The following is a 12,097-nucleotide window of genomic DNA, read 5'->3' as shown; positions in this document are numbered from 1 at the left end:
ATTTTCTGGCCAGTGTCAAAGCATTGCTAATTCACGTTCTACAGCATAAAAGTAAATTGCCAGTGTCTATTTGAATACAAATTGATAAATCAATTTCAATAAATGAGCATTTTGTATATTGTTCCAAATAACCCAATTGCAGTTTGCAGTCCACCAGAAATGCACAATAAAGAAACACGATTTGTGAATTTGTTTGTAGACGGAGAGTTGTGTTTTTGCAGGTGAAAACATATGAACAAATGAAGGGCACAGCCTTCATGTAATGAATCATGGCTGTAGAATACAGATATGTTGTGGTGCCTATAGCCCACAGTGTGAATAATGGAACAGGGGCCTCTCACGACAGCACAGATGGGCAGGATCAAAAGTGGAAGTCCACTGTTCTGTGAGAAGGCCTGGTAAGACAGGGCTCTTACCGTCATGGTGTTCTTCACCTGCTGTAGGGTGTCGGTGAAGGAGACCTCAGGATTGCGACCAAAGAGCCTCCCATTAAGGCTCTTCTCTGGATCAGCCTGCCACACAAACACAAGCAAGCATCGGAAAGAAAAACAATCATTTGAAATGAATGTTGTTAAGGTGAGAAAGGGGAGGTAGAGGTGTTTGCAACGGATTACAATATAAAGCTGAAGGTAGAAAACTTTTAAGAAATCCCCCCAAGAATAAACTCATAAGCAGAAGCTCTTAATTGAAAAAAAGGAATATTGAAAACCCAACTGTTCTGCCAGTGAACCCATTCTGAATTATGATTGGTCAGCTCACCAGTCCATTGCCATTACAGACAACTGCCTCTATTCTATTGGTCAGGAGCTTTCTCCCCACAGAGGAACTCTCCCCAGCCAATGGCTGCGGCGGTGGTTGTGATAGGGTGCTTCCATTTCCCTCCTCATGCTGTTGGTCCCCCGGCACGTCCATCTCCGCGGTGACATGGGTGGTTGTCATGGCAATGGCGTCTCGTAGGAAGTTCCTCTGTCTAAGGACCTTCATCTTAATACAACTCCCAGCATTCCTCAGGGCGCTGACAGCCTGGTGGTGACTCACTTCCTGCATGTCTAGACCATTTACCTGGAAGAGGGGGGGGAGTTAACTTTGAGGAAAATATTCCAACACACCAAATAAAGCTGCTTCATCTTGTAGCTTTAACATTACAGATACATGAGGCAGGGGGAAAGGAGAAACCAGGGAGAAGGAGAGAGAGATGAGGCACAGGAGGAGGATAGAGGAGAGGAAGGAGAGGAAGGAAAAGAGGAGGAGAGGCAGGGGAGGAGGAGGAGAGAGAGATCAGGCAGAGGAAGGAGAGGCAGAGGACAGGAAGGGAAAGGCAGGGGAGGAGGAGGAGGAGGAGAGGAAGGAGAGGCAGGGGAGGAGGAGGAGGAGAGGAAGGAGAGGCAAGGGAGGAGGAGGAGGAGAGGAAGGGGAGAAGCAGGGGAGGAGGAGGGGAAGGGGAGAGGCAGGGGAGGAGGAGGAGGAGAGGAAGGGGAGAGGCAGGGGAGGAGGAGGAGAGAAAGGGGAGAGGCAGGGGAGGAGGAGGAGGAGAGGAAGGGGAGAGGCAGGGGAGGAGGAGGAGAGAAAGGGGAGAGGCAGGGGAGGAGGAGGAGGAGAGGAAGGGGAGAGGCAGGGGAGGAGGAGGAGAGGAAGGAGAGGCAGGAGAGAGGCAGGGGAGGTGGAGGAGGAGAGGAAGGGGAGAGGGAGGAGGAGGAGAGCAAAGAGGAGTGAGGAGAGGCAGGGGAGGAAGAGAAAAAGAGGAAGGAGAGGCAGGGGAGAGGGAGGGGAGGAGGAAGAGGAGAGGAAGGGGAGAGGCTGGGGAGGAGGAGAGGAAGGAGAGGTATGTTGAAGCAAAAGTGAAGACAGGAGAGAGTGATGAGGAGGTCATGGTTGGAGGAAAGAGAGAGGTCAGGTGTGAGAGGTGTGGGAGGTCAGGGTGAGAGGTCAGGGGTGAGAGGTGTGGGATCAGTTTCAGGTCATTAAAACTCGTCAAGTGCCTCAGTTCACATCCTCTGGAAATAACACCTCTATTAATACCCGCCTCCTTCAGACTGTTTACTGCACTGGTTATAATTAAATGTTGGTCACATATTCAGTCCAGAGTTAGATCTTGCACATACATTTCTTTTAGGCTTTGATTTAGACTAGTTTTGGATTGTGTTTTGTCAAGGAACTATGACAGGCTTCAGTGTGAGTATCCTGCTGTCAAAGATTGCCCCCTTCTGTACAGCAACAGTACTGCAGCAGCAAGTCCCACTGCCTGCCATGAGCTAGGGTTAAACATGAAGGGTTAAACACATACTTATGAATGGAGGGCTAGGGTTAGCGGGGGTTAGTATAGATAACGTATATTTCGGAAATAAAACCGGGGTTTAGAACCCGATTTAAAATGTTTTTTTTTTTTTTTCGAAGCGGCTTATAGCACGTGTTTATAACAAAACAACAGTAGAAACACTTTTCGTGAATGCTATTTAACCCGTTAAGGAGTAGCTACGCACATGTGATCGTTCGAATGGGGGTCTCACAGTGTAACGTCGCAAATATGCGTAGCCGGTGAAGCCACCTCCCTGAAATTAGTTTTTGCAGGTTGGGATGTCTGGCATTGGTAACATTGCTACGAGAATTATACTAGCTCACTTAGCCCAGAAGCTAACTAAAGCTAGCTAGCTACCGTTTTAGAAACATAACGTACACTTTGGGGACCGTCGGAAATATTTAGAACTCAGGTGTCTAAAGGTAAATAATAGTGCTGTCAAACGATTAAAATATTTAATCGCGATTAATCGCATTAATGTCATAGTTAACTCGCGATTAATCACAATTAATCGCACATTTTTATCTATTCTAAATGTCCCTGATTTATTTTTGTCCCAATCTTTTTTCAAATTTGAATGCTCTTATCAACATAGAAAAGTGGTTCGGATTGCTTTGTCCAAATATATTTTTTATTGAAATCAACATTGCAATCGCCTGGCTTTGACGAGGGGGCAGAGAATTCGCATCAGCTGTGTGCTTGGCCATCAAGTGGTATTTCAGACTGGACGTGCTGCGATGATAGCTCAGTTTACAACGACAAAACACACAGATCACTGGTCTTGTCAATAGAACCATTTGGCAACTTTTTAAAAGCAAACTTTCCATTCAGAATCTTATTGGCATCCATTTGGCATCTCGCGCTCGTCATCCACTCAAAACGTAACGTTAGCCTACTACCAGAGAATGTCTAATATCCGTAGACGGGCTCTGCTACTACTCTTTAGCCAGCTCGCAAGCCAAACGAGTGTTTGGCGTGCCTGTTGTTTTGTTTCCGGTCTAGCTAGATCCGGTGTGGTGTTGTAGTTTTTCTAACGTCGGTAGTTGTTGCAACAGCATGTGAAAAAAACTACAAAGTTTGCTAGGCCAAAAAGAGCGTTAATCGCGCGATAAAATAATTGACGCCGTTAATTTGGGTTTGCGTTAACGCCGTTAATAACGCGTTAAACTGACAGCACTAGTAAATAAGATTTAATTCTAGCGCTGTCAAATGATTAAAATATTTAATCGCGATTAATTGCATTAATGTCATAGTTAACTTGCGATTAATTGCAATTAATCGTACATTTTTATCTATTCTAAATGTCCATTGATGTCTTTTTGTCCCATTATTTTTTCTCATTTTGATGCTCTTATCAACATAGAAAAGTGGATCGGATTGCTTAGTGCAAATGTTTTATTTTATTTTATTGAAAAAAACATTGCAATCGCCTGGCTTTGACAAGGGGGCGGAGAATTTGCATCAACTGTGTGTTTGGCCATCAAGTGGTATTTCAGACTGGACGTGCTGCGATGATGGGTCAGTTCACAACGACAAAACACACAGATCACTTTGGTCTTGTCAATGGAACCATTTGGCAACTTTTTAAAAGTAAATGTTCCATTCAGAATTTTGTTGACATCCATTTCGGCTTCCACTCAAAACGTAACGTTAGCCTACTATTCTTTAGCCGGCTCGCAAGCCCAAAGAAGTGTGTGCGATGTGGTTAGTGTGGTTATGGTTAGTGTAAGTAGCTGGGGTTATGGTTAGTGTAGGTAGCTGGGGTTATGGTTAGTGTAGGTAGCTGGGGTTATGGTTAGTGTAAGTAGCTGGGGTTATGGTTAGTGTAGGTAGCTGGGGTTATGGTTAGTGTAGGTAGCTGGGGTTATGGTTAGTGTAGGTAGCTGGGGTTATGGTTAGTGTAGGTAGCTGGGGTTATGGTTAGTGTAGGTAGCTGGGGTTATGGTTAGTGTAGGTAGCTGGGGTTATGGTTAGTGTAGGTAGCTGGGGTTATGGTTAGGGTAGGTAGCTGGGGTTATGGTTAGTGTAGGTAGCTGGGGTTATGGTTAGTGTAGGTAGCTGGGGTTATGGTTAGTGTAGGTAGCTGAGGTTATGGTTAGTGTAGGTAGCTGGGGTTATGGTTAGTGTAGGTAGCTGGGGTTATGGTTAGTGTAGGTAGCTGGGGTTATGGTTAGTGTAGGTAGCTGGGGTTATGGTTAGTGTAGGTAGCTGGGGTTATGGTTAGTGTAGGTAGCTGGGGTTATGGTTAGTGTAGGTAGCTGGGGTTATGGTTAGTGTAGGTAGCTGGGGTTATGGTTAGTGTAGGTAGCTGGGGTTATGGTTAGGGTAGGTAGCTGGGGTTATGGTTAGTGTAGGTAGCTGGGGTTATGGTTAGGGTAGGTAGCTGGGGTTATGGTTAGTGTAGGTAGCTGGGGTTATGGTTAGGGTAGGTAGCTGGGGTTATGGTTAGTGTAGGTAGCTGGGGTTATGGTTAGTGTAGGTAGCTGGGGTTATGGTTAGTGTAGGTAGCTGGGGTTATGGTTAGTGTAGGTAGCTGGGGTTATGGTTAGTGTAGGTAGCTGGGGTTATGGTTAGTGTAGGCAGCTGGGGTTATGGTTAGTGTAGGTAGCTGGGGTTATGGTTAGTGTAGGTAGCTGGGGTTATGGTTAGTGTAGGTAGCTGGGGTTATGGTTAGTGTAGGTAGCTGGGGTTATGGTTAGTGTAGGTAGCTGGGGTTATGGTTAGTGTAGGTAGCTGGGGTTATGGTTAGGGTAGGTAGCTGGGGTCCAACCTCGAGGACTCTGTCTCCAACATGGACCCCTGCCTTCTCAGCAGCACCTCCTGCAGAGACCCTGGAGATGAAGATGCCCTGAGAGACAGAGACAGAGACAGGGAGAGCAGTATAGAGCAGCAGTATAGAGCAGTATAGAGCAGCAGTATAGAGCAGTCTAGAGCAGCAGTATAGAGCAGCAGTATAGAGCAGTCTAGAGCAGCAGTATAGAGCAGTCTAGAGCAGCAGTATAGAGCAGCAGTATAGAGCAGTACATAGAATCAGTATAGGGCAGCATTATAGAACAGCAGTATAAAGCAGCAGTATAGAGCTTATATAGAGCAGTATTATAGAGCAGAAGTATAAAGCAGAAGTATAAAGCACTAGTATAGAGCAACAGTATCGAGCAATATTGAGCAGTAGTAAAAAGCAGTAGTATAAAGGAGTAGTATAAAGGAGTAGTATAAAGCAGTAGTATAAAGCAGTAGTATAAAGGAGTAGTATAAAGGAGTAGTATAAAGCAGTAGTATAAAGCAGTAGGATAAAGCAGTAGTATAAAGCAGTAGTATAAAGCAGAAGTATAAAGCAGTAGTATAAAGCAGTAGTATAAAGCAGTAGTATAAAGCAGTAGGATAAAGCAGTAGTATAAAGCAGTAGTATAAAGCAGAAGTATAAAGCAGAAGTATAAAGCAGTAGTATAAAGCAGTAGTATAAAGCAGTAGTATAGAGACCTCATCTTGCTCCTTGTAGGGCAGCGAGCCCTTCCCGCCCGCTATGCTGATCCCCAGGCTGCTCCTCTGCCCCGACACCTTGATCTGCAGCTACCCAGAGAGAGCAGTGGAGGGAGGGAGGGAGAGAGAGGGAGGGAGGGAGAGACCCAGAGAGAGAGGGAGGGAGGGAGAGGGAGAGACCCAGAGAGAGCAGTGGAGGGAGGGAGAGAGAGGGAGGGAGGGAGAGGGAGAGACCCAGAGAGAGAAGGGGAGGGAGAGAGAGGGAGGGAGAGACCCAGAGAGAGAAGGGGAGGGAGGGAGAGAGAGGGAGGGAGGGAGAGGGAGAGACCCAGAGAGAGAAGGGGAGGGAGAGAGAGGGAGGGAGAGACCCAGAGAGAGAAGGGGAGGGAGGGACCCAGAGAGAGAAGGGGAGGGAGGGAGAGAGAGGGAGGGAGAGACCCAGAGAGAGAAGGGGAGGGAGGGAGGGAGAGAGAGGGAGGGAGGGAGAGGGAGAGACCCAGAGAGAGAAGGGGAGGGAGGGAGAGAGAGGGAGGGAGGGACCCAGAGAGAGAAGGGGAGGGAGGGACCCAGAGAGAGAAGGGGAGGGAGGGAGAGAGAGGGAGGGAGAGACCCAGAGAGAGAAGGGGAGGGAGGGAGAGAGAGAAGGGGAGGGAGGGACCCAGAGAGAGAAGGGGAGGGAGAGAGAGAGAGAAGGGGAGGGAGGGACCCAGAGAGAGAAGGGGAGGGAGGGAGAGAGAGGGAGGGAGAGACTCAGAGAGAGAAGGGGAGGGAGGGAGAGAGAGGGAGGGAGGGAGAGGGAGAGACCCAGAGAGAGAAGGGGAGGGAGGGAGAGAGAGGGAGGGAGAGACCCAGAGAGAGAAGGGGAGGGAGGGACCCAGAGAGAGAAGGGGAGGGAGGGAGAGAGAGGGAGGGAGAGACCCAGAGAGAAAGGGGAGGGAGGGACCCAGAGAGAGAAGGGGAGGGAGGGACCCAGAGAGAGAAGGGGAGGGAGAGACCCAGAGAGAGAAGGGGAGGGAGGGAGAGAGAGGGAGAAGGGGAGGGAGAGACCCAGAGAGAGAAGGGGAGGGAGGGAGAGAGAGGGAGAAGGGGAGGGAGAGACCCAGAGAGAGAAGAGGAGGGAGGGACCCAGAGAGAGAAGGGGAGGGAGGGAGAGAGAGGGAGGGAGAGACCCAGAGAGAGAAGGGGAGGGAGGGAGAGAGAGGGAAGGAGGGAGAGGGAGAGACCCAGAGAGAGAAGGGGAGGGAGGGAGAGAGAGAAGGGGAGGGAGGGACCCAGAGAGAGAAGGGGAGGGAAAGAGAGAGAGAAGGGGAGGGAGGGACCCAGAGAGAGAAGGGGAGGGAGGGAGAGAGAGGGAGGGAGAGACCCAGAGAGAGAAGGGGAGGGAGGGAGAGAGAGGGAGGGAGGGAGAGGGAGAGACCCAGAGAGAGAAGGGGAGGGAGGGAGAGAGAGGGAGGGAGAGACCCAGAGAGAGAAGGGGAGGGAGGGACCCAGAGAGAGAAGGGGAGGGAGGGAGAGAGAGGGAGGGAGAGACCCAGAGAGAGAAGGGGAGGGAGGGACCCAGAGAGAGAAGGGGAGGGAGGGACCCAGAGAGAGAAGGGGAGGGAGAGACCCAGAGAGAGAAGGGGAGGGAGGGAGAGAGAGGGAGAAGGGGAGGGAGAGACCCAGAGAGAGAAGGGGAGGGAGGGAGAGAGAGGGAGAAGGGGAGGGAGAGACCCAGAGAGAGAAGGGGAGGGAGGGACCCAGAGAGAGAAGGGGAGGGAGGGAGAGAGAGGGAGGGAGAGACCCAGAGAGAGAAGGGGAGGGAGGGAGAGAGAGGGAAGGAGGGAGAGGGAGAGACCCAGAGAGAGAAGGGGAGGGAGGGAGAGAGAGGGAGGGAGGGACCCAGAGAGAGAAGGGGAGGGAGGGACCCAGAGAGAGAAGGGGAGGGAGGGACCCAGAGAGAGAAGGGGAGGGAGAGACCCAGAGAGAGAAGGGGAGGGAGGGAGAGAGAGGGAGAAGGGGAGGGAGAGACCCAGAGAGAGAAGAGGAGGGAGGGACCCAGAGAGAGAAGGGGAGGGAGGGAGAGAGAGAAGGGGAGGGAGGGAGAGAGAGGGAGAAGGGGAGGGAGGGAGAGAGAGGGAGGGAGAGACCCAGAGAGAGAAGGGGAGGGAGGGAGAGAGAGGGAGGGAGGGAGAGGGAGAGACCCAGAGAGAGAAGGGGAGGGAGGGAGAGAGAGGGAGGGAGAGACCCAGAGAGAGAAGGGGAGGGAGGGACCCAGAGAGAGAAGGGGAGGGAGGGAGAGAGAGGGAGGGAGAGACCCAGAGAGAGAAGGGGAGGGAGGGAGAGAGAGAAGGGGAGGGAGAGAGAGAGAGAAGGGGAGGGAGGGACCCAGAGAGAGAAGGGGAGGGAGGGAGAGAGAGGGAGGGAGGGAGAGGGAGAGACCCAGAGAGAGAAGGGGAGGGAGGGAGAGAGAGGGAGGGAGAGACCCAGAGAGAGAAGGGGAGGGAGGGACCCAGAGAGAGAAGGGGAGGGAGGGAGAGAGAGGGAGGGAGAGACCCAGAGAGAGAAGGGGAGGGAGGGACCCAGAGAGAGAAGGGGAGGGAGGGACCCAGAGAGAGAAGGGGAGGGAGAGACCCAGAGAGAGAAGGGGAGGGAGGGAGAGAGAGGGAGAAGGGGAGGGAGAGACCCAGAGAGAGAAGGGGAGGGAGGGAGAGAGAGGGAGGGACCCAGAGAGAGAAGGGGAGGGAGGGAGAGAGAGGGAGGGAGGGACCCAGAGAGAGAAGGGGAGGGAGAGAGAGAGAGAAGGGGAGGGAGGGACCCAGAGAGAGAAGGGGAGGGAGGGAGAGAGAGGGAGGGAGAGACCCAGAGAGAGAAGGGGAGGGAGGGAGAGAGAGGGAGGGAGGGAGAGGGAGAGACCCAGAGAGAGAAGGGGAGGGAGGGAGAGAGAGGGAGGGAGAGACCCAGAGAGAGAAGGGGAGGGAGGGACCCAGAGAGAGAAGGGGAGGGAGGGAGAGAGAGGGAGGGAGAGACCCAGAGAGAGAAGGGGAGGGAGGGACCCAGAGAGAGAAGGGGAGGGAGGGACCCAGAGAGAGAAGGGGAGGGAGAGACCCAGAGAGAGAAGGGGAGGGAGGGACCCAGAGAGAGAAGGGGAGGGAGGGAGAGAGAGGGAGAAGGGGAGGGAGAGACCCAGAGAGAGAAGGGGAGGGAGGGAGAGAGAGGGAGAAGGGGAGGGAGAGACCCAGAGAGAGAAGGGGAGGGAGGGACCCAGAGAGAGAAGGGGAGGGAGGGACCCAGAGAGAGAAGGGGAGGGAGAGACCCAGAGAGAGAAGGGGAGGGAGGGAGAGAGAGGGAAGGAGGGAGAGGGAGAGACCCAGAGAGAGAAGGGGAGGGAGGGAGAGAGAGGGAGGGAGGGACCCAGAGAGAGAAGGGGAGGGAGGGACCCAGAGAGAGAAGGGGAGGGAGGGACCCAGAGAGAGAAGGGGAGGGAGGGAGAGAGAGGGAGGGAGGGACCCAAAGAGAGAAGGGGAGGGAGGGACCCAGAGAGAGAAGGGGAGGGAGGGAGAGAGAGGGAGGGAGAGACCCAGAGAGAGAAGGGGAGGGAGGGAGAGAGAGAAGGGGAGGGAGGGAGAGAGAGGGAGAAGGGGAGGGAGAGACCCAGAGAGAGAAGGGGAGGGAGGGACCCAGAGAGAGAAGGGGAGGGAGGGAGAGAGAGGGAGGGAGAGACCCAGAGAGAGAAGGGGAGGGAGAGAGAGGGAGGGAGGGAGAGGGAGAGACCCAGAGAGAGAAGGGGAGGGAGGGAGAGGGAAGGAGGGACCCAGAGAGAGAAGGGGAGGGAGGGACCCAGAGAGAGAAGGGGAGGGAGGGAGAGAGAGGGAGGGAGAGACCCAGAGAGAGAAGGGGAGGGAGGGAGAGAGAGAAGGGGAGGGAGAGAGAGAGAGAAGGGGAGGGAGGGACCCAGAGAGAGAAGGGGAGGGAGGGAGAGAGAGGGAGGGAGGGAGAGACCCAGAGAGAGAAGGGGAGGGAGGGAGAGAGAGGGAGGGAGAGACCCAGAGAGAGAAGGGGAGGGAGGGACCCAGAGAGAGAAGGGGAGGGAGGGAGAGAGAGGGAGGGAGAGACCCAGAGAGAGAAGGGGAGGGAGGGACCCAGAGAGAGAAGGGGAGGGAGGGACCCAGAGAGAGAAGGGGAGGGAGAGACCCAGAGAGAGAAGGGGAGGGAGGGAGAGAGAGGGAGAAGGGGAGGGAGAGACCCAGAGAGAGAAGGGGAGGGAGGGAGAGAGAGGGAGGGACCCAGAGAGAGAAGGGGAGGGAGGGAGAGAGAGGGAGGGAGGGACCCAGAGAGAGAAGGGGAGGAAGGGAGAGAGAGGGAGGGAGGGACCCAGAGAGAGAAGGGGAGGGAGGGACCCAGAGAGAGAAGGGGAGGGAGGGAGAGAGAGAGAGAAGGGGAGGGAGGGAGAGAGAGAGAGAGAGAAGGATTAGGTGAGAGACAAATGTATTTACTTCCACCATCACTACAGATTCCTTCATCAGAGACGTGTGACATCATACTGGAGATCTCAGAGGGCTCATTTTTCAACTAAACCAGCCTTTCAACCCCAGCTCAGCAGAAGCCTGATGTTGACCCATTCATTTAATAAAGGTTTGTTGAAAGGGGGCAACATCTAAGCACTTTTCGTACAAGAAAGGTGAATTTCAAATACATTTTGTTATATATATCCTCATAAATAAAACTTGAAGACCTGGGTTGAGAAAGGCTGCTCAAACCCTAAAGGTATATTCAGCTGATGGCTGAAGATGTGTTCTGTCTCAGATAGCCTGGAGGTTTGGGGGAGGGGGTGTTGGGTTACTCTTAATGGCACTTGGGAGATGAGTGGCTCTGGAAGAAGGGTCGTCTCCATGGAAACGGCCGGGCTCGGCTTCCGATTAGAGGAGGGGAAGGGGCTCTCTGAGCTCTGTGGGGGGTCGCCATGGGGACCAGGGATGGCGTGGGCAGCTTTGTGGCGTTGGAGCTTCCTGTCGTCGAGGCGTTGGGTACGGACGTGCCTCGCTACCCCTTCCTCCTCTGAGAAACAGCCAGCAGGACCTCTCTTCGTGAGGAGGGAGAGAGACAGAGAGAGAGAGACAAAGAGAGAGACAAAGAGAGAGACAAAGAGAGAGACAGAGAGAGACAGAGAGAGAGAGACAGAGAGAGAGAGAGACAGAGAGAGAGACAGAGAGAGAGACAGAGAGAGAGACATAGAGAGAGACAGAGGGAGAGATAAAGAGATAAATGGACAGCATTTATGTAGTTCCTTTCTACCTTTGAAACACTCAAAGTGCTTCAATTTTCTTGCTTCTCTTTCTCCCATCCACACGGCGGCACAGCTGGCATGCAGGGTGCTGCCCTGCCCATCAGGAGCAACCTGGGGCTCGGTGTACTGCTCAAGGACACTTTGACACATGGCCCGCAGGAGTTCGAACCGGCAACCTTGCGTTTAATGGATGACACTATCTGCCCCCTGAGCCACAGCCACCACAGAGAAAGAGACATGGGGAGAGAGAGAGAGAGAGAGAGAGAGAGAGAGAGAGAGAGAGAGAGAGAAAGTGACAGAGAGAAAGCGAGAGGATAAAGAGAGAGAGAAACAGAGAGAAAGTGAGAGAGAGAGAGAGAGAGAGAGAAGAGAAAGAGGAAAAAGACAGTGGCACTGTGGCACCACCAAGCGTCGCTATGAGATATCAGGCTCACGTCCTCAATGTGCTCCTCCTCCATCTCCTCCTCCGCCTCCCTCTCAGGGCTGGCGCAGCGGTTTAGCACCGTGTCGTTGACGGGGAACAGCTTGAGCGCCCCCTGCAGGCTGTCACTGGCGGCTCCCCACTGCAGGCCGGAGACGGGCCAGTTCTGGCTGCTGGAGTTCTCCCCGCACCCTGCGTGGGGCTTCCCCCTGGCCTGGAGAGAACAGCCAGAACATGGAGCTTATAGCTCAACACACCACTCCTCCACATTCCACCACCAGGGAACCTGAATGGTCTATCTGCTGACACGAGGTGCTGCCAGCTGTAACAGCTGTTTGGTGTTAACCCTAATGCCTTAACGGACTGCTGAGGGAACATGATTGGTCCATCTTCAGGAGGAGCCTGTAAATGAAGTGTCAGTGATGACTGCGACAGGTCTGGAGACTGCCGGGAGGAAGCGCATGGATCAGCAGATGTTAGGAAGATTGGCAGCCCTCTGCTGGTTACTGTGTGAGTATGTAGCTGTGTGAGTCATGGTTCTGGCTCCTGTTCACTGACGGTGCTATCTCCCTCCCTCCCTCCCTCCCTCCCTCCCTCCCTCCCTCCCTCCCTCCCTCCCTCCCTCCCTCCCTCC

General features: G+C 53.2%; 1 protein-coding gene across 1 annotated transcript in view; it reads right to left on the bottom strand.

Moving 5' to 3' along the window:
• The window catches only part of LOC146267682 (uncharacterized), a 12,805-nt gene extending 879 nt beyond the window's left edge, over positions 1-11,926 (bottom strand). Inside the window, exons 1-8 of the mRNA XM_084709351.1 lie at positions 11,909-11,926; positions 11,477-11,677; positions 11,051-11,168; positions 10,599-10,813; positions 5,777-5,866; positions 5,067-5,144; positions 760-1,062; positions 417-512 (exon numbers count right to left, since the gene is read on the bottom strand). Of these exons, the coding sequence (XP_084565477.1) occupies positions 417-512; positions 760-1,062; positions 5,067-5,144; positions 5,777-5,866; positions 10,599-10,813; positions 11,051-11,168; positions 11,477-11,677; positions 11,909-11,926 (1,119 nt within the window). The remainder of the gene's footprint in view (positions 1-416; positions 513-759; positions 1,063-5,066; positions 5,145-5,776; positions 5,867-10,598; positions 10,814-11,050; positions 11,169-11,476; positions 11,678-11,908) is intronic.
• Between the last annotated feature and the right edge of the window lie 171 nt (positions 11,927-12,097).

Source organism: Hypomesus nipponensis, chromosome 11 (assembly GCF_054491055.1).
Source record: "Hypomesus nipponensis isolate SF chromosome 11, ASM5449105v1, whole genome shotgun sequence".
In the NCBI taxonomy this organism is placed as follows: Eukaryota; Metazoa; Chordata; class Actinopteri; order Osmeriformes; family Osmeridae; genus Hypomesus; species Hypomesus nipponensis.
The sequence above is the reverse complement of the archived record's forward strand: the minus strand, read 5'-3'. Positions and strand labels throughout refer to the sequence as shown.